Source organism: Gymnoscopelus microlampas (assembly GCF_963454915.1).
Source record: "Gymnoscopelus microlampas genome assembly, chromosome: 22".
NCBI lineage: Eukaryota > Metazoa > Chordata > Actinopteri > Myctophiformes > Myctophidae > Gymnoscopelus > Gymnoscopelus microlampas.
In genome coordinates, this window is record NC_139959.1 from 44,285,452 (window position 1) to 44,313,350 (window position 27,899).

The 27,899-nt window shown below is 42.7% G+C and overlaps 1 protein-coding gene across 1 annotated transcript in view; it reads left to right on the forward strand.

Moving 5' to 3' along the window:
• LOC311038671 (uncharacterized protein) overlaps positions 1-25,871 on the forward strand; it is a 34,158-nt gene extending 8,287 nt beyond the window's left edge. Inside the window, exons 3-13 of the mRNA XM_084048241.1 lie at positions 694-960; positions 3,926-4,135; positions 7,571-7,746; positions 8,747-8,959; positions 11,341-11,408; positions 11,642-11,801; positions 14,606-14,683; positions 15,435-15,547; positions 19,682-19,756; positions 20,938-21,091; positions 24,233-25,871. Coding sequence (XP_083904367.1) covers positions 694-960; positions 3,926-4,135; positions 7,571-7,746; positions 8,747-8,959; positions 11,341-11,408; positions 11,642-11,801; positions 14,606-14,683; positions 15,435-15,547; positions 19,682-19,756; positions 20,938-21,091; positions 24,233-25,195 — 2,477 coding nt within the window. The 3' untranslated portion in view covers positions 25,196-25,871. The remainder of the gene's footprint in view (positions 1-693; positions 961-3,925; positions 4,136-7,570; positions 7,747-8,746; positions 8,960-11,340; positions 11,409-11,641; positions 11,802-14,605; positions 14,684-15,434; positions 15,548-19,681; positions 19,757-20,937; positions 21,092-24,232) is intronic.
• Positions 25,872-27,899: the final 2,028 nt, after the last annotated feature.

Sequence of the window (27,899 nt, forward strand, 5' to 3'; positions counted from 1 at the left end):
CCTGTCTGTCTCTCTGCCTGTCTGTCTCTCTGCCTGTCTGTCTCTCAGAGGTGTCGGTACAGTGTGTGATGGTTAAACCTGTCTGTCTCTCTGCCTGTCTGTCTCTCTGCCTGTCTGTCTCTCTGCCTGTCTGTCTCTCAGAGGTGTCGGTACAGTGTGTGATGGTTAAACCTGTCTGTCTCTCTACTTGTCTGTCTCTCAGAGGTGTCGGTACAGTGTGTGATGGTCAAACCTGTCTGTCTCTCTGCCTGTCTGTCTCTCAGAGGTGTCGGTACAGTGTGTGATGGTTAAACCTGTCTGTCTCTCTACCTGTCTGTCTCTCTGCCTGTCTGTCTCTCAGAGGTGTCAGTACAGTGTGTGATGGTTAAACCTGTCTGTCTCTCTACCTGTCTGTCTCTCTGCCTGTCTGTCTCTCAGAGGTGTCAGTACAGTGTGTGATGGTTAAAACTGTCTGTCTCTCTACCTGTCTGTCTCTCTGCCTGTCTGTCTCTCAGAGGTGTCAGTACAGTGTGTGATGGTTAAACCTGTCTGTCTCTCTGCCTGTCTGTCTCTCTACCTGTCTGTCTCTCAGAGGTGTCAGTACAGTGTGTGATGGTTAAACCTGTCTGTCTCTCTACATGTCTGTCTCTCAGAGGTGTCAGTACAGTGTGTGATGGTTAAACCTGTCTGTCTCTCTACCTGTCTGTCTCTCAGAGGTGTCGGTACAGTGTGTGATGGTCAAACAGAAGAGGAAGCGCGGTCGACCCAGGAAGTACCCGCCTGTCTGTCCTCCTGTCTCACCCTCCCTCCCCCCCTCCCCTCTGGAGGAAGAGGAGGAAGAAGAAGAGGAGGAGGAGACTGGAGCAGGAATGAGGGATGAAGGAGGAGAAGAAGAGGAGGAGGTGATGGGAGGAGGAGGAGGAGAAGAGGAAGAGAGGAGAGGAGGAGTGGAGGACGACAGTGATCCAACATGGAGACCAGGTAACACTTTAAAGGCCTTTATTACACGGCTTTGTTGAATGCTCGATTCTGATTGGTCAGTCATCGGTCATTATTTCTGGATAATGATGACCTATTAGCTCTATAACGGACCGCTGTGTAATCAGAGACTCAGAACACCTGCTCATATCAACCTGTAGGGGTGTCACGATTCACTTACCTCACGATTCCATTCAAAATCGATTCCTAGGGTGCCGATTCGATTAAAATTGCGATTCTGCGATTAATTGATATTCGGTTTGATTCTGCGATTTATTGCGATTTTCTACCCCGTCCCCAAATCACTTTGCTTTAATTATACTAGAACATTTTAATATAATATAAACCATGAAAAGTTGAATCATACACTTCAATGCAGCCAGATCATGTCAGTCAGTCTTTCTGACATTGATTTCAGACAAAGTGCCAGTGAAAAAGGTACAACCTTATTTAAAAAATATATATATTCGATTTTGAACATTTTGAATCGATTTTAAAATCGTGGCATTAACACATTAGGTGCCAAAACCGTATATATACGTTTTTTGAAAAAAAAAAAGTTTTGAAAAAAAAAAAGAAGAAGATTTAGACTCCAATCCACTTCCTGGTTAACTTATGACTTCAAAAGCCTGTATCTCGGCTCCTCAAAAATGGTTAAAAATCCTGGCACTCAGTGTACTCTGTTTTAAAAAAAACCTGGCACCCCATGTGTTAAGAATCGCGATTTATTCATGAATCAATTTTTTTGACAGGCCTATCAACCTCCGCTGCTTTGTTTTATGCTTTATCCAACATGACAGCCATGTAAACAAACAATGTCATTTACAACTAAACGTTGCTCTCAAGTGAGAAATAGACGATGCAATAACCGAAAAGTCATTCTATTTGATCCACTGCACTTACTTGTTTATCATGGCGCAACAACGGGGGGAATACCAAAACGCTCGCCCCAAAACACAGTCGCCCCGGCGCGAATCCGGCGGTATTACAGGCAAATCCGGCGGTATATAGAATGGGGGTCGAGCATGTTTTGGGCCGAGTTTTCCCGTTACCTTATGGAATACTGTCATTTGTTTTCCGACGCGAACTTCTCCGCCCAGCTCAATACTTATGGAATACTTTCATTGCCGTAAGCAAGGACATACTTTGTTTTGTTGTTACTTTTGAGTCCATTTATTTATTTATGTATTAAGTAGCCGTGTAATAAGCGGGATAATGTATGGGGAGGTGGTCATTATTGAATTGTAAAGCCTGACAGGTGTTATCACCCTGTCAGGCTTTACATTTCAATAATGACCACCTCCCCATTAGGGATGGAGCTCGTTCATTTTTATTGATAATGAGCACCTTATCGATCCTGCTTATCGAACCGAGCTTTTATCAAGCCCACTATCGATCTTTTTCTATTATTAAGAAAAAAGACGTGAGACGAAAAATTCTGAACAGAACCGGAATCTTTTTTTATTGGCCAGTTGTGACAGTGAGTTTGTGGCTGACCACTATCTACAATTAACATGACAAAAGTTAAAAATATTTTTGCCTATCATTAAAACAACCATTCATATAATGTGCAATAAGTGTTAAATGGCTTTATATTATGAATAGTACTGTGATAATTACTATAAAATCTCCATATCTCTTCAACTCTTTATAACAAAAAATGCATATTTATTTTTTCTGTTCTTTTTTCTTTGTTTTAACCAGCATATATCACTCGCACTACATTTTATTAGGGCCTTCAAATACAGTACTTTTCTAACAGACAGAAGGCAAGTGACCTTTTTACTTTTGGAAAATAATATTGAAGAACCGGTTAATGTGTGTACTGTCACTTTAAAAGCGCAATTTATACTTCATCGTACGACGATGTCACGCACCAAACATAGCCGATCTCCAAGCTCACACTGCGTCTGTTCGCACCACGTTGTGAGCTTGTAGATCTGCCATTTTCGGCAACGATAGACTGAGAAGACGGACACGCTCAAGCAACACTAGTTATTGATTCACAGGGAGATCCCAAACGGATTATTATCAATTGGATAATTAAAATTATCAACGGAGACTTGCTACCTTGGGTAGAAGAGGACGAGTGAAACTTTTGTGCGTTTCACTCGTTAACACCATTGTTTCACCGCTGCACCGCGCATGTAAACACAACAACGACGCAACCACCCGAGTGTACACATGGAACCAAATGGACGCTTACAGCCCCCTTAAAATAGTGATGTAGTGAGCCAATACAATTCCTCTTCCTTGTTTCCCCGGGCAGCGCTGTTTGGCACAACTTGCAGCTATCAATACACTTTTAGACCAACATGTTTGTGCCAGCGTGGGTGATTAGATTTATTTCTTGATCGCCTCTTGTTTTGATAGTTTAGACATGACGTCATGGGCCGCTGCACTCGATAACAGGCTCGACAAGCCTAAAGCTTATCGATACCCGGGTCTCCATAAATTCATGCCCGGGTATATAATGGACCCGGTTTTCGAGCTCCACCCCTACTCCCCATATACATTAATTATCCCTTGCATAATGACCTAACATGTCAGTCACACCTCACACAGGTCATTAAAGGTCTTTAATGACCCGTGTGAGGTCTGACTGACGTCTAGAGTGTGTGTTACGTTGAGAATATACAGTATATGTCAGTCTTCTCTGTCTATCTCTATCTCTCTCTGTCTCGCTATACTGTTACATTAGTTGTACCTTTTCTGTAATTGTATTTTTAACACTTTGAGCTGCATTTCATGTCATTAAAGTGCTATACAAATAGTTTATTATTATCATTATCATGTCTGTATGTCTCTCTCTCTCTCTCTCTGTCGGTCTCTGTCTCTGTGTCTCTCTGTCTGTCTGTCTGTCTGTCTGTCTGTCTGTCTCTCTCTCTCTCTCTCTCTCTCTCTCTCTCTCTCTCTCTCTCTCTCTCTCTCTCTCTCTCTCTCTCTCTCTCTCTCTCTCTCTCTCCAGTGCACCTGAAGCATCACAGGGTCATAGGTCGTAAGGTCATAAGGTCGTATCGTCAGAGTCGCTACATCAAGGTGGAGGAGGGGGAGGAGCCAGACGAGGAGGAGGAGGAGCCTGGTGGAGGGGGTGGAGCCAGGAAGAGGAAGAGGAGGGGCGGGAGGCGGAGCAACGCAGCGATGGAGGAGGAGGAGGAGCCAGGAGACCAGGACGAAGGTGGGTGTGGTCACAAGTATTGCATCATGTTTTTTTTGCCTACATCATTGGTTCGGGTACGGGGGTACGGGGACCCCCAGGGGTACTTGAGGGGATACCAGGGGGTCCCCAGCTAAATAATTTATAGGAACCAAATGGACCCTTACGGGTCTGTAACTCTGAGAGTGTACAAATGGAACCAAATGGACCCTAACGGGTCCATTTGGTTCCATTTGTACACTCTCAGAGTTAAATTTAACATTGATTTTACAACATGAATTGGGGTCCCAGAGATAGAAATGCCATTAAATGGGGGTCCATATAGCCTCATGTATGTGAAACTGGGGGTCCTTAAATTACAATGATTGAGCATCATTGCTATAGCCAAACATCTTCTCTTATGGGGGGTCCCTGGCTTATCTTTTCAAATGGGGGTCCGCGGGCTAATAAGTGTCAATTTGGGGTCCTTGACATGAAAAAGTTTGAGAACCACTGGCCTACATACATTGATACATTTCAGGTGTTGATTGAAGCTGCTCTTGTTTTATCGGATCTTGTTTATTTTTATACACTTATTTATTTTAGCTCTTTCTCATTTGATTTCCTATTTGTCTCATCTGTTTAAGACAGTAGGTAGATGATATATTGCACTTTTACCTTAGCGACTTCTGGTGATTAGTAGTGTTCCTGCCTACGTATGTTGAACGCACTTACTGTAAGTCGCTTTGGATAAAAGTATCTAAATAGACCGCCGAAGTCCTGACGTCACTCGTTCATCCCCAGGTTCGTAAAGTCATGTCTCTATGGAGAATAACATTGGTAGTCAGGGGATATTAAAAAAGTCTTGGAATAAATTCCTTACCAAAAAAAATCTTCACCAATGCGTTTGCAAAGGTGTCTAGTAACACATCTCACAAAGACTGAAATTCAGTATCCCTAGGAGAATTTTTGACAGCTCCTTAAAGTTGGGGTACCCACCATAATCTTGTTTAAAAAACAAAATCAAAATTTGATTCTGTTTTAAGTTGCATGTGAGGTGTCAAACTAGGGTGTTTTTATGATTCTGAATCCATTGCAATCATTTGTTTTGCACCAAAACCACTCCTTCGGCTAAAAACGGCCAAATCTCAATGGGCTCTTTACACAAAAAGTTTACATGGCTATAGCCGTTTTTAGCCGAAGGAGTGGTTTTGGTGCAAAACAAATGATTGCAATGGATTCAGAATCATAAAAACACCCTAGTTTGACCCCTCACATGCTACTTAAAACAGAATTAAATTTGGATTTTTTTTTTGGATTTTTTTTTAACCAAGGTTATGGTGGGTACCCCAACTTTAAGGAGCTGTCAAAAATTCTCCTAGGGATACTGAATTTCAGTCTTTGTGAGATGTGTTACAAGACACCTTTACAAACACATTGGTGAAGATTTTTTTTGGTAAGGAATTTATTCCAAGATTGGAAAATATTCTGCTAATATCCCCTGACTATGGGTCATCATAGAATCGTCTCATATAAGAATTGTGGTCCAAAAATAAACAAACTGTCTCGGCATAATTGTCAGGGAGGAGGCTCTGTATGGTTTATGATAGTCAGTCACTTATATTTGATACGGTCTGTTTCTGGAGAAAATGTAACTAATTCGGCGGAAGTAACATTATCGTTTTCTCACCGTCAGTTGATGCTTCATATCCATAAGAGTCAAACCACCGGGGTCATTTGTTTATTTTTGGAACACAGTTCTTATTTGACCCGATATTAAATATGTCTATGGGATTCAGAATGGGGGTGGAAAACTGCGAACCAGGTAGACAAACAAAGGATGCGTAAATTACGTCAGACTTCGGTGGCTATGACTGTAATGTGATGTAATGTAATGTTGAAGCCATAGCCTGCAACATTGGCCCTGTGTACTGTGGTCCTGGCGGTAAAAGGTGGTATTGACTGTATAACGGGGTGCGTTCTATCCCAAGCAATAGCTTTCCCCTTCCTAAGCACCCGGGTCTCATACATTGCTGTCATACTCTTAACACATTCCCCGCCAGAGGTTAATCTCATAATGTACTCACCAGTGCCAAGGTTTTATTGTTGTTTTTTTTGTTTTTTTCACGTCACCATAGACCCCGTTAAAATCCTTAAGAATGCGCGATGCACTGTTTGTAAACATCGTGCACATGTCCCTGCGTCTACCAGTGCAGACCACGTGTCAAACGGGGCATCCATGTTGTAGTTAGAACGGTTTATGTTAAACAGTGATGACCGAGGAGAAAAAACTACAAGAGAGAAAATTGAGTTTTTGTGTGCGCTTTAGAATGGAGGCCGACGGGAACGGCAAAACCGGATCGCAAATAGTTCCGTTTCCGGTGGTGTTACACTGAAAATGGTCGGTGTAGAAAATTGAAAAAAAAAAAAAAAATCGAAAAAAAGGAAAAAGCACCCGGACCGTAGCGCTACGGTCTCGGCGCTTAACAGTTGGATTTAACGGACCGTAGGACTACGTTCTTGGCGGTTAATGTGTTAAAGGTGTCATACATTGCTGTCATACTCTTAAAGGTTTCATACATTGCTGTCATACTCTTAAAGGTCTCATACATTGCTGTCATACTCTTAAAGGTCTCATACATTGCTGTCATACTCTTAAGTCGTACCACAGCCACACAAAAGGAAAGAACCGGAAATGAAGTCATCAAAAAAAAAATCACCCCGTTCAATGTTATTATAAAAACACATCTAGCTGAGATTTATTCTCACAGACTGTGTTTGTTGAGCCGCTACCTATGTGTTTAATAGATGAAGGAACAGATGAAGACCATGTGAATAAGAAGGGTTCCAGTCAGTGTTGATTTCGTCGAATAAAACTATGACCAAAAATGTTCGTCGTCGAGTACCTTTTTTCACTGACGAAAAACAAACAAAAACGAATTAAAAACAAAGCTGCGATGACTAAAACTAAGACTAAATATATTGACAATTTTGTCAACAAATAAAAACTAGACTAAAATGTTAGTGAGGGATCTTGTGGAGAAGAGATCCAGTAGAACTAAAAGACAAGACATTTTATGTTTGGTTGCGCTCGGGTGTTGCGCTCTGAAAATAGCCGATCTACAAGCTCACAACGCGTCGCAGCGCGACACGTTGTGAGCTTGCAGATCTGCTATTTCAGCATGCAACCAAGTGTAAAATCAGCCGTTACGACGCCATCAAGGCACCGCCAACATACATTTTAGTCGACTAAATTAACTGTAGATTTAGTCGACTATAATCTCATGATATTTAGTCGACTATAACTAGACTAACAGTAAAACGTTTAAGATGACTAAAATATGACTAAAACTAAATGGAATTTTATTCAAAAGACTATGACTAAAACTAAGTCAAAATTTGCTGTAAAAAATCAGCACTGGTTCTAGTTGGGTGGTGTGTGTGAGGTTTAAACATGAACCTCTATGTGTTTAACAGATGAAGATGAAGACCATGTGAATAAGAGAGGTTCCAGTGGGGTGGTGTGTGAGGTGTGTGGGAAGGTGATGTCGTGTCGGACCAACCTGGCGCGCCACGCCATCACTCACACGGGGCAGCAGCCGTTCCCCTGTCCTGTGTGTGGACAGAGGTTCAACAGATACAGCAACGCTCAGGTAACTCTTATTATTAACACATCCACCGCCAGAGGTTAATCTCAGAATGTACTCACCAGTGCCAAGGTGTTATTGTTGTTTTTTTGTTTTTTTCACGTCGCCATAGACCCCGTTAAAATCCTTTAGAATGCGCGATGCACCGTTTGTAAACATCGTGCACATGTCCCTGTGTCTACCAGTGCAGACCACGTGTCAAACGGGGCATCCATGTTGTAGTTAGAACGGTTTATGTTAAACAGTGATGACCGAGGAGAAAAAACTACAAGAGAGAAAAAGGAGTTTTAGTGTGCGCTTTAGAATGGAGGCCGACGGGAACGGCAAAACCGGATCGCAAATAGTTCCGTTTCCGGTGGTGTTACACTGAAAATGGTCCGTGTAGAAAATTGAAAAAAAAAAAAATCGAAAAAAAGGAAAAAGCACCCGGACCGTAGTGCTACGGTCTCGGCGCTTAACAGTTGGATTTAATGGACCGTAGGACTACGTTCTTGGCGTTTAATGTTTTAACTTTATACTAAAACTATAAGTAATACATATCACTCACACCGTTATTATCAACTTTATATTACAACTATAAGTAATAAGGGGGCACGGTGGTTCAGTCGGTAGCGCTGTCGCCTCACAACTTGAAGGTCGTGGGTTCGATTCCCGCCGGGGACACTGTGGGCGTGTTCTCTCCTCCGCATCATCAGTGCCCATACCCTAGGTGGGGTTGGTGAAAGGGCCTACTCTGTGTGGAGTTTGCATGTTCTCCCCGTGTCTCCTAGGGTAGTTAATACCCTCACAAAAAACATGCAGTAATCCTGGTCTCTATACCGCCTCCCCCTGGTCAGCCGCACAGAGCCACATGATAATAGACTCCTCCCACTTCCTCCCCAAAGAGTCACATGATAACAGACTCCTCCCACTTCCTCCCCACAGAGCCACATGATAACAGACTCCTCCCACTCCCCTCCCCCACAGAGTCGTATGATAACAGACTCCTCCCACTTCCCCCCTACAGAGCCATATGAGGCGCATGCACTCGGAGGCGGGGCCTCGGCCGCGGGGCCGGCGTAAGGAGCAGCGGTCCTCGGGAGCGGACGGAGACGGAAACAGCGCCTCCTCCTGGCTGTGTGAGATGTGTGGGAAAAGCTTCAACTGTCACTCCAGGTTGAGGATCCACGTTATGGGTCATAACGGGGTTAAACCATACGCCTGTCACCTCTGTCCTAAGGTAATTCTTATTAATATTATTATTACACATTAAACCATATGCCTGTCTCCTCTGTCCTAAGGTAATCATTATTATTATTATTATTACACATTAAAGGGATTGACGGCAAGATAAGATAAACAAACACCGCGCCTCCAGCAGTTCGTTTCCCCGACCACCAGGGGGTGACGCAGGAGGGACTTCCATAGAGTTAAGGGGACTTCTGAAGGGGCCATGCCGAAAATAGGTTCCTTCATTCGGATCCAATGCGTGTTTACTGCAGCCCGCCCCTGCTGGTTCTCTGAATTTGTATTTTTAAATAGGCTCTTTCATGATAAATTGACCACATATAATAATAATAATAATAATAATAATAATAATAATACATTTTATTTATAACGCACTTTACATTCTCACAAATCTCAGAGTGCTACAGGTTAAAAGCAGAGCATAAAAGCAGCATAGGCAACAAAACAATTTTAAAAGACCCAACCAGGCTAAACTAAGAGGGCCAACATTTAGAATTTAAAACTCATACAAAAAACAATCAAAGTCCGTGAAAAATTAGAAAAATGCTTTTTTTAAAAGGTAGGTTTTCAGTCCATTTTTAAAAGCATCAGTGGACTGTGGCGCTCTCAGGTGGTCTGGGAGGGCATTCCACAGACATGGGGCTGTGTGGCAGAAGGCCCGGTCGCCCATGGTGCGGAGGTTGGTGTCAGGCACAACAAGGAGGTTGGTATATGAAGTTAAACAACTAAATTCTATCCAAACGCATATCTTAAAAGTAAATTCTGTGCCTCAAAAACGAAGTTTGAGACCGTTTTAAAACCGAAAGTAAAAAGTTCACACGGACGCGCACGGACACGCACATGCGTGCGTTAATTTACGCCCCGGACAAACATAAACAGTAGGGAAAATAGGGATTTCAGAAAGAGGACTGTGTTTCAATGCAGGAAAACACCCCAGCATCATTATATAGTGGCTGATAGAGGGGGAAAAATGCAATATATATATATATATATATATATATATATATATATATATATATATATATATATTATTATTATTATTTTTTAATTTAGGCTTAACACATGGGGTGGCAGGTTTTTTTTTAAAACAGAGTACACTGAGTGCCAGGATTTTTAAGCATTTTTTAGGTGCCGAGATACAGGCTTTTGAAGTCATAAGTTAACCAGGAAGTGGATTGGAGTCTAAATCTTCGGAAAATTATATTTCCTGGTGCTTTGAAGGAGAAAAAAAAAAAAAAATGAAAAAAAAATAATTATATATATATTTTTTTTTTGTTCAAAAATGATTTTTTTTCCCAAAAAACGTATATATACAGTTTTGGCACCCAATGTGTAATGTTGCCTAGAATCCCTTTAAACCATATGCCTGCCACCTCTGTCCTAAGGTAATTATTTACATTAATCAAACCATAAAATTATCATGGAATCATGATCAAAGCTAATTAGAATAGTAGGATCTGTCCATTAATAGCAGCATAATAAAGATACAGACATTGTGATATCCACAATCCCTCAGAACTCTGCTCAGCTGTTGCCAATGCTCATTTGTTAATTGCATAAATCTTCTTTCTGTCAAGTTCAGTCTGTGATGTTTCTATATGGCCTATTGTGCATATTCCACATTGCTTTGTACTATATTGCATATTGCGTTGGTTCTCAAACTGGGGTCCGGGGACCCCCCAGTGGTCCTTGAGGGAGTTCCAGGGGGTCCCCAGCTAAATGATGGATAGTTAGGAACCAAATGGACCCTTATGGGTCTCTAACTCTGAGAGTGTACAAATGTACACTCTCAGAGTTAAATTAACATTGATTTTACAATATGAATTGGGGTCCCAGAGATAGAAATGCCATTAAATGGGGGTCCGTAGCCTCTAATGCATGTCAAACTGGGGGGTCCTTGAGATTAAAATGGTTGAGAATCACTGCTAGAGCCTTAAAACAATCTTCTCTTATGGGGGGTCCCTGGCATATCTTTTCAAATGGGGGTCCGCGGCCCTAAAATGTGTCAATTTGGGGGTCCTTGACATGAAAAAAGTTTGAGAACCACTGGCATATTGCATTTCTTGCCCCCGTATTGCTGCTTGCAGCTATATTATTAACCCATTAAGACCTGGAACGCTATTATCTATTGTCACTTTAGATTTCTTTGGCTATTCACAAATAGCAGATCTACAAGCTCATAGCGCGGCACCGAGTGCCGCGCTATGAGCTTGTAGATCTGCTATTTTTGAAAAAAACGTGAAAATTATTTTTTAATATTTTTTCCCGATTTTTTTTTTTGGGGGGATTTAGATTTTTTTAGACGCGGCCTCAGGTCTTAATGGGTTAATATAGTTATTATTATTATTATTATTATTATTATTATTATTACAGGCCTACGTGAGTGCAGCAGATCTCCACAAACACACCCGTAAGGTCCATGAAGAAGGAACGTCTGTCAGGTAACAGTTATCTTATCTCGTCTAGTATTTGTTCTTGATGGTTTTTTTTTTATTGGATGCAGTTGTGAACAATAGTAAGATAATGTATCCATTATGTAGCCAATCATACGCTTCACTGTCTGCAGCGTGATGAACTATGAACTCTGCTAAATCTTATCTTATCTTAAAGGTATTCTGGAGGTTCTCTACTTTGTGTGACAGAGAGTTTAAATGTCTCTTATCTTATCTTAAAGGTACTCAGGAGGTCCTCTGCTGTGTGATAGGTGTGGCAGAGAGTTTAAATGTCGTTCTCTCCTCGTCGCTCACTACCGGACTCACACCGGAGAACGACCTTTCCACTGTGACCTCTGCACCCTGAAGTTCGCTAGACCTCACCTGCTGAGGAGACACAAGGTAATAGATTACTTTATACTATTAAAATACATTACAATACACCTAATATATTACATTAGACTATTAACACATTCCATGCCAGAGGTTAATCTCATAATGTACTCACCAGTGCCAACGTTTTATTGTTGTTTTTTTTGTTTTTTTCACGTCGCCATAGACCTCGTTAAAATCCTTAAGATTGAGCTCTAAACTGTTTGTTTTGTTCGCGGACATCTCCCTGCTTCTACCAGTGCAGACCACGTGTCAAACGGTGCCTCCATGTTGTAGTTAGAACGGTTTATGTTAAACAGTGATCAGCGAGGAGAAAAACTACAAAGAGAAAATGGCGTTTCAGTTTCGTCATTAGAACGGAGGCCGACGGGATCGGCAAAACCGGATCCCGGATAATTCCGTTTCCGGTGGTGTTACAATGAAATGTGCCGTGTCGAAAATTGAAAAAAGTGCAATGTGAACTTTTTTTCGAAAAAAAGGAAAAAGCACCAGTTGGCGTAGATCTACGCGACTGGCACTCAATGTGGTAAAATACATTACAATACGCCTAATATATTACATTATACTATTAAAATACACACAATATACCTACTGAGGAGACACAAGGTAATAGATTACAGTGTTTCCCCTATGTGCATGAAGCAGTGGCGGGCGCCACAGTATGATTAAATCTGCCACAGTATGATTTTTTTCCGTGGGTTAGTCGAGGCTATTTTGAAAGGATTAAATAATAATCTATAATAAAAAATAAAATAAAATGTTTTTGACTTTTTCTGCCTTTATTGATCGTTACTGATGGAAGATGTCTCAGACCATCATATGTCTTTATAGCCTTAGATCAGGAGTCTTCAACGTTTTCAGGCCAAGGACCCCCCTAGCTGAGAGAAGTGAAGCAGGGACCCCCATAAAACTGTGTTGCAGATCAAACAGTTATTTTTTTTTAACTTGGTGTGCTGTTGTTTTTCCCTCTACACCTATACGTCTTTGCCAAAAATAGCCGATCTACAAGCTCACAACGCCTCGCAGCGCGAGGCGTTGTGGGCTTGTAGATCGGCTATTTTTGGCTAAAGTTCTCCTCAGAAAAGGGACGCTAGTGGTTAACTCTTTGACTGCCAGAGTTTTTCAGAAAAGTGTGCTCCCATTGCCAGAGATTTTTCATTGAAAAAAAAAAAGTACTCAGTAGCCGAGATACAGAATGTTTAAGTTTTAAGTTAACAAGGAAGTGTATGGGAGTCTAAATCTTCGAAAAATCATATCTCCTTGGTCTTTGGGTCAAATGGGCCATATTTTTTTCCTTATTTTTAAAAATATTTTCGTCATTTCCGTCCATGGCCATGATAGCCATAGTACCATCGGACGGGAATTCCCGCCGGGGCAATCAAAGAGTTAATGTAAAAAATATATCACACAAAGATTTGGCGGACCCCCTGTAGTAACTCCGAGGACCCCCTAGGGGTCCCGGACCCCCTGTTGAAGACCCCCTGCCTTAGATCAACACTGTCGACAGTGGGCTGTAGTGACGGGGCGCATTCCGGTGAAAGCCGGAGTTACACTCAATGTAAACAGGAGGTAAGCGAGGAGGGGAATGGCGTTCGGCCACAGACTATTAATACAGAGTAGAGATGCGCGGATCGCGGTTTTAGCCGCGGTTGCCGCAGTTAACCGCAGTTTGGGTGGATTTGGGTCAATCAAATATAATCATTAATTAATATTGGATAAACCGCGGGTGAAATAATGCGGGAATTAAATTAATGATATCAATCTATAGGCCTATAATAGCTTTTGATAAGCACTACATTTCACCGTGTGTGCGTTAACTGCGTTTGTAGTATTTTAATATTACGTCATTTTACACCAGGCACAAAATAGCCGCTCACTACATGTTGCTTTGCAGCCAGCCGGCCGGAGTACGGTGTTGCCAGGTAGGTTGCGAGAGAAATAAGCAGCCAGGTCTATGAAAACAAGCCCAAAAGTCGCTTATAAAAAGCTTATAAAAAGCCGACATGGCAACAAAGTGGTTGAAAGCGAAAGTAACTCAATGAAGACGTGCGCTTGTTGTTACCATGGTTGTGGATTGTATACAGTCACTACATCGTGACAGTGGTGAGTAACAGTGTTTATAAGAAAACTAACATCAGGAAAATAACAATTATTTGGTGCGGTTGGTGCGGATCTATAAATAGGATGATATAATTACCGCGGGTGGATGACGGATGGATAATGAATTTGTTAACGCGGATTCGGGTGACAAAAAAACCCATCCGCGCATCTCTAATACAGAGATATTAATTATTATTATTATTAATCAGTGGTGCGTTCTAGATTTTTTTGGAGGGTATACTATAACAATTCTCCCCAGTTCCTCCCACACGCATGGCACGCACGTGCATATAATTAATTAATGTAAAAAAAAAACGTTCGCGCTCTGCGCACGTTTCTGCCTCGCACAAACTCGGCCAGCGTATCAGATGCGTATCAACGTATCAGATACGCTGTTTCAAACTGTTTTTGAATGTATATACGGTGGCGACGAAAAAAAATCTGCTGGCCATACGGCGTATACAGCGTACCACGGTAGAACACACCGCTGTTATTAATACAGAGCCGTTTGAACGTAGCATGTCTTTGAACAACAGAAATCCGATAAAAATACACTTTTTATGCCTAGATAATTTTTTGTTGTGATCACGTGATTTCTAGGTGTGCACTTCTTCGGTGGTGCTTGGATCATTCACAGGAGCAGCGCCAGTATACGAGTACATTTTCACTTCCTGTGTTGTTGTGTGATGTCACTTCCTGTGACTTCCTTTCAGGCCAACATCCATGCTGAAGGTCGTTCGAGAGTGAGGTCAGAGGTCAACCCGGAAGAGGAGCGACCTTTTGTCTGTCAGGTCGGAACACGCACACACACACACACACACACACACACACACACACACACACACACACACACACACACACACACACACACACACACACACACACACACACACACCATTGTTATTTTGAGGCAGTAATGGTCTTATTTCATTAAAAAGGTCTTAACACTTTGATTGCCATTAACTCATTTAGTGCCAAGTAAATAAAACAATAGCGTAATTGCCCATTGTGCCAACGGAACAAAAAACATTTTTAGACCACGATCGTACGCTGAAAATAGCAGATCTACAAGCTCTCAACACGTCACAGACACCACACATTGTGAGCTTGAAGATCTGCTATTTTTGATCGCTATTTTCGAAGTATAAATGACTGGGGAGATTGTTCTCACAATAATTCATTTATAAAAAAGGAATTAAAAAAAAATCCAAAAGGGTAGCACATCCAAAAAAATCAATTAGCCTTCCTCAGAGCATTTCGGCTCATAGCCGAAACGCGTAAGCGTTCACTTTATTGGTGTGCCAATAAAAAAGTGGAAATGTGAGTAATTTGTCCTCCATTTAATTGACCTTTTTGGATGTGCTACCCTTTTGGATTTTTTTAAAATTCCTTTTTTTGATATGTATACTGGATGGTCTAGCACTCCACTGAGAAAACCCATTGTTGATGCGCAACCTCCTTTTCTTATTTAATGATTCATTTCTGTCTGTCTCTCTGCCTGTCTGTCTGTCTGTCTGTCTCTCTGCCTGTCTGTCTCTCTAGGTGTGTGGGAAGAGGTTGAAGACGATGGTCCAGTTAGAATCTCATGTCAGAGTTCATACTGACGAACGTCCTCACAGCTGCTCTGTGTGTCTGAGAGGATTCTCCTCTTCCAGGTACCTGTCTGTCTGTCTGTCTGTCTGTCTGTCCGTCTGCAGAGTCACTGATGTCAGGACAGCAGAGTCACTGATGTCAGGACATTACATTACATTACATTACATTACAGTCATTTAGCAGACGCTTTTATCCAAAGCGACTTACAATAAGTGCATTCAACATAGGCAGAGGTCTTAAGTGCATTTCCTGTAAAAACAAGCAACCAAGAGTATACCTAGCGCTAAGGTAAAAGTGCTATATATCAGCTACCTACTGTCTTAAACAGATGAGACAAAATAGCAAAATCAAATGAGCACGAGCTAATACAAAAAGTGTATCGACTAAACAAGATCCAATAAAACAGTACAACAATAGTTCCTACAACTAGTTAACAACAAGTAGGCCAGGCAAAGAGGAAGGGTAGTGTTTCCTGAAGAGGTGGGTTTTCAGCCTGCGGCGAAAGATGGGCAGTGACTCTGCTGTCCTGACATCAGTGACTCTGCTGTCCTGACATCAGTGTCTCTGCTGTCCTGACATCAGTGACTCTGCTGTCCTGACATCAGTGGGAAGTTCATTCCACCACTGTGGGGCCAGAACAGAAAAAGTTGTGACCGTGTCGATCGACCAGAAGGACCCTTGAGTGACGAGGCAATCAGGACAGCAGAGACACTGATGTCAGGACAGCAGAGACACTGATGTCGGGACAGCAGAGACACTGATGTCGGGACAGCAGAGCCACTGATGTCGGGACAGCAGAGTCACTGATGTCGGGACAGCAGAGTCACTGATGTCGGGACAGCAGAGACACTGATGTCGGGACAGCAGAGTCACTGATGTCGGGACAGCAGAGTCACTGATGTCAGGACAGCAGAGTCACTGCCCATCTTTCGCCGCAGGCTGAAAACCCACCTCTTCAGGAAACACTACCCTTCCTCTTTGCCTGGCCTACTTGTTGTTAACTAGTTGTACAAACTCTCGTTTTATTGGATCTTGTTTAGTCGATACACCTATTTGTTTTATCTCGTGCTCATTTGATTTTCCTATGTGTCTCATCTGTTTAAGAAAGTAGGTAGCTGATATATTGCACTTTTACCTTAGCGCTAGGTATACTCTTAGTTGCTTGTTTTAGAAGAGAATGCACTTCAGGCTTCTGGTGATTAGTAGTTTTTGTTGCCTACCTATGTTGAATGCACTTCAAGTCGATAAGTGGACACAAGCGTCTGCTAAATGACTGTAATCTATCCATCCAGAAAGAAGCGGGCAAACATCCTGGATTAAGTGATGCAATATGCAGAGTTTTATGTGAATTTATGCGGTGAAATTGCGGGAATTTGCGAAAGTTGCGGGAACTTAAATGGATAAATATCATAAAAATCTATTAAACCACTTTAATCATTTATACAGTATATTGGCTATTTGAAAATAGCCGATCTACAAGCTCACAACATGTCACTATGCGATGAATTGTGATTGTAGATCAGCTATTTTCAAAAAAATCTTAAAAATGAATGAGTTGGAATCGTGGCATTTTTTGGAATTCTTGTAACATAACACAAATCTTGTATGGGGGGTCCCTTGCACAACATATCTTATAGATGGAGGTCCACAGTCAAATACACATTCATTTAGGGGTCCTTGAGTGAGTTGAGCTATGCAAAAAATATTATTGTGTCTGACTTTCATTATTTTCAAGGCAAAAAAGCTAACTTTGTCAACTCTCTGCCTTTCAATTACCGCATTGGTTCTCAAAGTGGGGTCCGGGGACCCCCAGGGGTACTTGAGGGGGTTCCAGGGGGTCCCCAGCTAAATGATGGACAGGAACCAAATGGACCCTTATGGGTCTGTAACTCTGAGAGTGTACTAATGGAACCAAATGGACCTGTTACCATTTGGTTCCATTTGTACACTCTCAGAGTTAAATTAACATTGGTTTTACAATGTGAATTGGGGTCCCAGAGGTGTAAATGCCATTAAATGGGGGTCCGTAGCCTAATGCATGTCAAACTGGGGGTCCTTGAAATTAAAATGGTTGAGAATCACTGCTAGAGAGCCGTAAAAACCTTCTCTTATGGGGGTCCCTGGCTTATCTTTTCAAATGGGGGTCCGCGGGGTAATAAGTGTCAATTAGGGGGTCCTTGACATGAAAAAGTTTGAGAACCCCTGATTATTACCGTACTTCAAGGCAAAAGAATGACTTTACGTCATTGCTAAGTGAACTACTAATGCTAAACTCTGGCTTATTTATCTTATCTTGTGTATGTGGTTTTATTCTCTTAAGGGATTGTAAATGTTATTCTTGCTAGTGTTGTTCCTTCATCTTCTAACAATCTAACACTGTCCTCCTGCTGGTAAAATGTTTATATATATTATTATTAACTCAATTCCTGCCAATCACGCATAAATGCGATCTATTAAATAGCGCACTTGGCCGCCAAGATCGCATATATGCGTTCTATTGAAAAATTTAAAAAAATTGAAAAAAAATTGAAAAAAAGAATATATATATATATATATATATATATATATATATATTCTTTTTTTCAATTTGACCCAAAGACCAAGGAGATATGATTTTTCGAAGATTTAGACTCCTATCCACTAACTTGTTAACTCAAAACTTAAAAATTCTGTATCTCGGCTCCTGAGTACTTTTTTAATTTCAATGACAAATCTCTGGCAGAAAACAGCAAAAAATCTGAAATAATTCTGGCAGTCATTCAGTTAATAATATCATATTATAACTAGACGCGTCGCAATTCCGGGGAAATTGCAGAGTGTGGTTGCGCCGACGCCAGTCGCGGGTCGCGGCCGCCGGGACTCGAGGAATAGGCCGGGAGGAATAACGTCGGAGGCTGCGCCAATGACATTGTCACGTCTCTCCTGAGATCGCTTGCGTTTCATTTTGAAAGGATCGATCCACCCCGAAATAATGTTTTTGCATCAAACGGTTACATTTTGCGCATTTGTGGCGCCCCCTATAGGTCAAAGTGGAAATGCTTTTGGGAATTTGTTGAGTAAACCACCCTCGACATGTGATTTGAATTTGGGATTGACCGGACGTTTCGTTCGTGATTTCTGGCATTTTTGGTAAAACGGGCCCCTCCCGCTAATTTTGGAAGCCATTTACGGACGAACGGTAAGGTCTATGAAAATGCCGTTTGGATATGTTTACCGCATGGGCTCAGAGATCATGTGTACCGATTTGTGTGAGATTTGGAAAACAATTGTAGGAAAAGGAGCAAAAAGTGTGTTTTGAAGAAAATTCAAAATGGCGGAAAATCTATCCTGACGCAAATGGGCGTCGCCTATATGGGGAGATGCGTAATGACCCAAGGAATCCAGGGAAAAATACATTTTGATTTTACGACCTACGGTTCAAGAGTTATAGGCCAAAAGGTAAAGTGGGCTGTTATAGCGCCACCATGTGGCCGACTGGTGTGATTATTTTCATAATAATTTCGCAAAAAACTATTAACCTCCCCTCCAAATCTTGTAACTGTAGCCCTTACGGTTTCCGAGAAAAAAATACTTGAATGGGAGTTTTTGCAATTCCCATTAAAGTGGATGGGGAAATTTAATGCAGAAATAAATCAATATCAAAAAATCTATCCTGACGCAAATGGACGTGGCCTATATGGGGAGATGCGTAGTGACCCAAGGAATCCAGGTGAAAAGAAATTTTGATTTTCGGACCTACGGTTCAAGAGTTACAGGCCAAAACGTAAAGGGGGCTGTTATAGCGCCACCATGAGGCCGAATGGTGTGATATTTTTTTCAATAATTTCGGACAATATTATGAATTATCCCTCCAAATCTGATAACTCTAGCTCTTACGGTTTCTGAGAAAAAAATACTTGAATTTGAGTTTTTTCACTTTTCCATTAAAGTGGATGGGGACATTTAATGGCACTAATAAATTAATATCAATTAAACTATTCAACCAATCTCTTAGCCCTATACACGCGCACGATTCCCGATTTAGACGGTCATTTTGATATATGGCACAACATTGGGGGATAAAAACTGTGGGAGGAGATGCGTCTGAAAAAAAGTTTATCTATAAATAAAGATATAAAGTGTGTAGAGTACTATAGTCTGGTTGCCCTGTTGGGCAACCACACTAATAATATAACACCCTGTTCTACCTCCTCTAGGACCCTGAGGCAGCACCAGCTCACCGTCCACGCCGAGGGGGCGGAGCGACGCACCCCCACCCGCAAGACCGCCAAGTAACCAATCAGCATGTCTTATTTTGATTGAATGATGGATTGATTGATTAGGCCTGATCGTGTCTAAATTTGATTGAATGAATACTTTATTAACAGTGTGTCAGAGGTACAGTTAAACTATAAAGCTAATAAAGAAAACATCACATGGATGCAGCTGGGACGTATCATCAGTGTTGTAGCCTGGGGTCATCGGGTGTTTCGGGTCTCGCAACAACATACACCCTCGCCCAGGTGACCCAGCCAGGGTTGATCAAGCCCCGACTTACGTCCCAGTAGCACCCACGGTCAGTCCTATAGGGAAAGACTTACGTCCCAGTAGCACCCACGGTCAGTCCTATAGGGAAAGACTTACGTCCCAGTAGCACCCACGGTCAGTCCTATAGGGAAAGACTTACGTCCCAGTAGCACCCACGGTCAGTCCTATAGGGAAAGACTTACGTCCCAGGTAGTTACCCACGATCAGTCCTATAGGGAAAGACAGGACCACTCAGTCCGATTCTCCGGAAGTACTCTGCCGGGACTCGGGGAGGCTCTGGCACGTGGAGGGACTAGGCTCTGTGGGTTGTCTCCTGGCCGGGCTCCTCCTTCGTCTCACCAGGTCCAGGACCTGAGCGCTGCGCCAGATCGGGTGCACCGCCCCGATCCAAACATTTCCTTCTGGCGTGATGGTTCCTTGGGCCGTGGTGGTATACTGCATGCTCCATGCTCCTTGCGGATTGATTGGATGGCCCTCCTAAAGGCCTCACCATGGGTTTGTTGGGCTTCTTCCTCACGGAAGACACAGGCTGGGGCGCTAACCCAAACTGCTCCATATATGTATATATATATATATATATACTAACCCATACTGCTCCCGGGATGCCGTCTACATTCCGGCTGTCACCAGTCTCTCCTGTGGTCACCAAACTATTCCTGGTTGTCACTTAGTCTATTCCTATGAGCCACTATAGCTAAAAGGATAATAACACAAAGAGCCCTGAGGGCTTGTTTCCATTGTGGTCCTGTGTATTCAATTCATCAAGAAATGTCCGGTAGATGTACATGTTCCCATCTCTTTTGTTACCTCATAGTGTAGTATTTGTTGATCATGTATTATTGTGTTAATATCTGACTTTACCTCGTGATGTTTGCATTTATGACCGATAACGTTTCAAATCAATCAATCTCTGATTGGTCCACAGCGATGCCCGTAAGGCAGAGAAGGAGGAGCCAGAGACGCCATCGCCCTACGTGTGTCCGACCTGCGGACGAGACTTTAAGTTCAGATCCACTCTGGCTCTGCATAGTGTTACCCACACCAAGGAGAGACCGCACGCCTGTGACCTGTGTCCTCAGGTTAGTATACATACTACTACTGGCTCTGTATAGTGTTACCCACACCAAGGAGAGACCACACGCCTGTGACCTGTGTCCTCAGGTTAGTATACATACTACTACTGGCTCTGCACAGTGTTACCCACACCAAGGAGAGACCACACGCCTGTGACCTGTGTCCTCAGGTTAGTATACATGTTACAGGTAGATTGGCATTCCAGGTAGATTGGAAAAGATGCGCTTATTTTCACCGCCCGTCGGTCCGCCCTAAATATTTGAAAATAGCAGATCTACAAGCTCACTTGCAGATCTTCTATTTTCAAATAGCCTATGTATAAAATAGGGCTAAAGTGGTTAAAGGGGAAATCCACCATCATGTTGTAATTTGCAATGTTAAACCCACAATCAATCATCCAGTTCAAGGCAACACAGAAAGGGGGGAACTTTTTTCTTATTTCCACACAACTCCTTTATGCTATATTAATGACATAGTTAAATATTGAAAATGGGTGGATTTCCCCTTTAATGTATGTTTCATTATATCATAGTTTATATCTGAAAAGTAACTAGTTACTAAAGTTTTCAAATCATTGTAGCAGAGTAAAAGTACATTATTTGCCTCTGAGATGTAGTGGAGTAGAAGTAAAAGTATTGGAAATTGGAAATACTCAAGTAAAGTACAAATACCTCAAAATTGTACTTAAGTACAGTACTTAAGTAAATGTACTTAGTTACTTTCCATAAACCACTGTTTAATCGGCGAAAAAAGTAGTCCGCGGTTGTTTGAAAAAGTAATGTCCCAAGCGGGAGTCAAAGCCAGACCTCCCAGTGGTAGTGGATGGGGAGTCCAATGATTATGGAAGTGCGCCACTGAGGCCGGTATGTATGTAGATCCATGTTGTCATAGTCGTCACCGTTCTGGCATCGCAGACCCGCACCGAGCCTGAAAACAAGCGCACCACTTCCAATCTACCTGGAATGCCAAATCTACCTGTGACATAAATACTATAATGTTATAACACTAAGGAGAGACCTGTGTCCTCGGGTTTAGTATAAATATAAATACTACTACTGGCTCTGCATAGTGTTACCCAGGGACGTGCACAGATAGACTCTAGGTGGTGCTAGAGCACCTGCCCTTTGCCCTCTTGACCAGAAGTGCCCTTTTGAAAAAAAAAGAAAAAAAAAAAAATCTCCAGTTTACAGCAGGGGTCTTCAACAGGGGGTCTGGGACCCCTAGGGGGTCCTCAGAGTTACTACAGGGGGTCCGCCAAATCTTTATGTGATATGATTTTTCTTTTTACCATAACCACTCGAAACCTAGCATCCCTTTGCTGAGGAGAACTTTAGCCAAAAATAGCAGATCTACAAGCCCACAACGCCTCGCGCTGCGAGGCGTTGTGAGCTTGTAGATCGGCTATTTTTGGCAAAGAGGTATAGGTGTAGAGGGGAAAAAAGAGCAGACCAAGTAAACAAAAAAAAAAGTATAATTTACTTGAGCACCTGCCCCTCAAAATGTCTGTGCACGCCACTGGTGTTACCCACACCAAGACGCCACTGGTGTTACCCACACCAAGGAGAGACCGCACGCCTGTGACCTGTGTCCTCAGGTCAGTATAAATACTACTACACTCTGTTCAGATTATCCTGTAGTGTGTGATGCTACCAGATTTCAAAATCCTTTAAGATTTTTTTAAATCCTGTAGTGTAAGGCCAGCTTTAGTCTAGGTTTAGCTCCGTTTAAACCTTACACAACCACAAAGTCGCCCTACTACCGCCTTAACACTATAGCACGGGTTAAAGGACTCATGTCTTAGCAGGATCTAGAAAAATGTGAAGTGAGTGTTGCCTTTGATGAGTTAATGTCATTAAGCTATATGAACTAGAGGAACAATGTTAAATCCCTGTCCATTCATTTCAAGGCTGTTCAACAGGAACATGTGGGGCTTAAGCAATTGCAGCCTGTTCCTATTGGCCGTCTAAGAGCACCTACCAAGTTTGGGAAGTTTAGCATGCTGGGAACTGGAGTTATGGCCGTTTAAAGCCCAGCCAATAGGAACACAGAGGAGGCAGGGCTTAACAGCCTGTCTATTGGCTGCCTAAGAGCACCTACTAAGTTAGAAGACAAATGTCTTCTAAATCCCAACAGTTTTCTGAAAATACTAATGTTTCTATATCAGTGGTGCTCAAACCTTTTCATGTCAAGGACCCCCAGAATGAAATGTGTTTGGCCGCGGACCCCCATCTAAAAATATGTTGTTCCAGGGACCCCCATAAAGCAAAGAATGGAGTTAAAATGTTCGCTTTAAACAATATATATCCAAAGATTTGCACACATTTTCACGATTTAAAAACATAAATAGCAGATCTACAAGCTCATAGCGCGGCACTCGGTGCCGCGCTATGAGCTTGTAGATCTGCTATTTTTGAATAGCCCAAAGTGTAAAATAATGCTTTTTTTTTTAGCTCAAATAGAAAATGTGACACAGATGCATTCCAGCTCTTAAAGAGCTAGTGCCATGTTTTTGCACTTTTTCTGTTTTTCATGTGTCTATGAGGTTGATAGAACTTCATTAAGCCCCCCGCTGGTGGTTTTATGGTGTTTTATGTCTTCTCTGACTATTTGGAGTTTTTTCCTGGAGGCTGAAATCTTGAGGGTCAAAACGTGCCAATAGAGAAACAGCCCTTTAGTGACATCACAGAGCCTCACATACCCTCAACAGGTGTGGGCATGAGGAGGAGGAGGGACTAGGACAGGTGGGTGGTGCTAAGGTGGTGGAGGAGGTGCTAAGGTGAGAACCAGGCATACTTAATGAACTGGAGGCGTGTCCTCATAAAAACATTTTTTTTTTTTACCAATTTCTGTACACTTTCCTTACATAATAATAATACCTTATGATCAGGTTTTAGGGTTGAAAAATATCATGGCACTCCATCTTTAACACAAAAAATAAAAGTACTCAGGAGCCGAGATACAGAATTTTAAAGTTTTAAGTTAACAAGGAAGTGGATGGGAGTCTAGATCTTTGAAAAATCATATTTGGGTAAAAAAAAAAAAAAAAAAAAACTTATTTTGATTTTTTTTGTTGTTGAAAGAACACAGATCTGCGTACATGGTAAAAATTGGCCAATGTGTTAATGGGTTAATAATGTATATTTCAGAGGTTTGGTCTGCTGGGTCACCTGAAGCGCCACCGCGAGGACGTTCACCCCGACGGCAAGCCGGGGCCTAGGGAGGCGCGGAACTTCTCCTGTCCAATCTGCTGCAAGAACTTCAGGAACTCCCGGGTCCGCCTGGAGCGTCACATGACCAGCGCGCACCACAACCAAGGGGGCGGAGCCGCCGCCCAACGCCAGCAGCTCCACGACGAGGACGTAGGAACCATCATCATGGTCACCGTGCCGGGGAACGAAAACCAGGACGCACCACCAGAGGAGGACATCGTCGCGCAGCGAGACGCCGACGGCGCGCACACCGACGCCGTCGCGGAATCTGACGACCGCACGACGCAAGACGACGTCACGGCGCCTGACGCCGACGCCGACACAAACACACACGACGACACGACGGTCCCGGTAACACCGCCCGACGTTCATAACGACCCACAGGACACAACGACGACGCCCGTAACAGCGTTCGACGGCGTCGACGGCGAGGTAACGCCGTCCGACGGAGAAACGACGCTAATCGCCGTAACGACAGCGCCTGACGTCACGCCGCTTGACCCGCACCACCACCACCACCACCAGGCCGTGGCGGTAACAACGCCACACGACGACCATGACCTCCTCCACACGCATCACGTGGTAGCGGTGACGCAAGACGCCGTCGTCGGCTACCACTCGCAAATGATCCAGGTCACGCTGCCGGCGGACGGCGACTCCGCCCAACAGATGATGGCGGTCGCGGCCGGTCAGAGCGCCGGCGACGACGAGGCGGGCTACGCCCACATCATGGAGGCGGTGACTCAGCAGCCCGACATGATGGAGGTAATAGCCCCGCCCGACATGATGGAGGTAGCCCCGCCCGACGGCTACGCCCAGGAGACCGTCATAGAGGTGACGCAGCCGGACGACAGCCAGGCCGGCGAGGCCGAGGAGGTCTTCGTGCCCCCGCCCACATAGGGACGAAGGCTCCGCCCACATTGGACAAGCTCCGCCCAGACTCCTCACGTGGGCCAATGAAAACATGTTGGAGAAGCAACTGCTCATGGAAACCTCACACCTTCCAAAACCTTTACTGTTCAGGGTTCAAATTCAAAGGCGTTTGGCGCCGCGTTTGGAGCTTGTAGATCTGCTACTTATACAGACGTGGAGCTTGTAGATCTGCTGCTTTTGATGCCTTTGTGTGACGCTGTAATATGATCAAGTAGGCACGTTCATTTAACGAAACAAAACCCTCAAAGAGTTAAGATAAGATGAGAGGTTTCTGTTCGACAGCATCATCAACGTCAAGTAATTTATGAATGAAGAAGCTTTGTTTTGAGCCGCACATGGTGTACATATATAGGGTTAATATGAATGATGTTTCATTTTGTTTAGATTTTTATTTTTTATTTTTAGAGATAAACGACACATTCATAGATTATTGCTTTAACCCTTTCCCTGCCTTTATGAGAAGTTAGATGATACACGGCATAGGATGAGAGACAGACAGACAGACAGACAGACAGACAGACAGAAAAATAAATCTCAAACGTTTGAAGGCATTTTGATTGGTCGTTGGATCACAGGTCATTCTGATTGCTCATTAGAGTTTCTGTCGTTCATCTAATCTCTCTGAAAGCGAGCCAGGTGATTGGTCGGTCGGTGGTGGTGGTGTGGGGGGCGGACCTTAAAAGGTGATATGTGGTTAAAATGTGTAAACTGGACAGATCTGTTTTATTTTAAATCCATCATTGCTATAGAGCAGAGCAGAGGTTCTAAAAACTTTTTTATTTTATTGGCATTTATTTCACGGTGCCCCATAAGAGTACAAATGGAACCAAATGGACCTGTAAGGAGCCATCTGGAGCCCCCTATTGGGCATAGCAGGCCATTTTCATTTTTTCCAAAAATATTTATATCAATTATTTTAACCCATTGAGACCTGAAGCCGATTCTACATGTCTCCTAAATCTCAACAGTTTTCTGAAAAACGTATGTTTCTATATCAGTGGTGCTCAATCTTTTTCACGCCAAGGACCCCCAACATGATATGTATTTGGCCGCGGACCCCCATCAAAATATGTTGTTCCAGGGAGCCCCCACAGAAGCAAAGATTTGAGTTACAAATGTTCGCTTTAAAAATATATATATTCAAAGGTTTGCACACATTTTCACGATTTTTCAAAAATAGCAGATCTACAAGCTCGTAGTGCGGCACTCGGTGCTGCGCTACGAGCTTGTAGATCTGCTATTTTTGAATAGCTCAAAGTGTAAAATAATGCTTTTTAGCTCAAGTCTAAAAATGACACAGTTCCAGGTCTTAATGGGTTAAGCCTGAATCAAGCCATCCAGTGATTCATAAAACATCTGATTCTGTGAGAAACATAAAGTGATTTTATGATACGTATACTATATTTAATAAACACCCTTTGTGTTCTAGGCTTTACATCATTTCTATGTATATGTTTGGAAATATGGGAAGAATCAATGGGTTTTAGACCGGTGGAACCACAAAATGGCCGCCACTGCTCTGCCCTATAGTAGCCGTGAGGGTCACTGGACCTTAGCCCTGGTTCAGAGCGTTAGTGAGTTCTCTCTAACGCCCTGGAAGACCCCTCGCTCTGCGCATGTACAAGGAACTCCACTGTCCTGCCAGCGTTCAAGAGTAGTGAAAATAAACAAAACCATTTCACTACTCAGCGAAGCAAAGGCTGTTTTGTGTTGTTGAAAAGTCTATTCTCAGACCCCGCAAGCCTCTCAGCACCCCACCTACTGTAAAATACACTTTTTGGGCAGAAAATAAAATATGTCAGCCAGACGGACATTATTTGTATTTACTCCACAGTGCCCTCTACAGATCTGGAGGATTTGAACTTACCATTAACCAAAATCTGTATTTTCACTACTCTTGAACGCTGGCAGGGCAGTGGAATTCCTTGTAGATGTGCAGAGCGAGGGCTCTTCCAGAGCGTTAGAGAGAACTCACTAACGCTCTGAACCAGGGCTAGACTGGACCACACTGTGGTTCTCTATAGCAATGCTGGACAAATATATACATACATGTGTTACTTTGAACCAAAACTAAACATCACGTACAGCACCTTTAACCATAATAAGGTTAGTTAAAGTTAACTATGTGTTTAACCCTCTGCTGCCTGGACGTCCAAACCAACCATTAAACAACTTCAACGTGTTCTGTGTACATGTTGTCACCTTTAAACCTGTCTACCAGTGATGTCACAGTGATGTCACCCCCCTCTCTGACGGGTATCAAAGTGATTGCTGTCTTTGATGCATTCATTGATTAGAGAGAGCACTAACGAGTTTGACACTTTTATGGACTGACAGAAATGCTTTGTGAATATTACTGTTACTTGGATCAGATGAAAGTATTTTGGTATAAAATATGCATTCTAGATGTTCTACTGGATGTATAACTCCATGCATTTGTTACAAACATAACTGAACATTCAGTGAGTTATGATAATGTTAAAGGACAACTTTGTTTTTTTTACAACCAATGTTTATGTTTTAGATTGTAATTAAAGTAAATAAAAGATGAGCGTTAAAAATTTTAAATTTACTGCTTTCTATAGTTTTAGCAATTTTCAGGATATGTTTTTACAGTGGGCGGGGGCATTCTGTCCAGTGGCTAAATATGTCTTTTTCTACACAATAACCC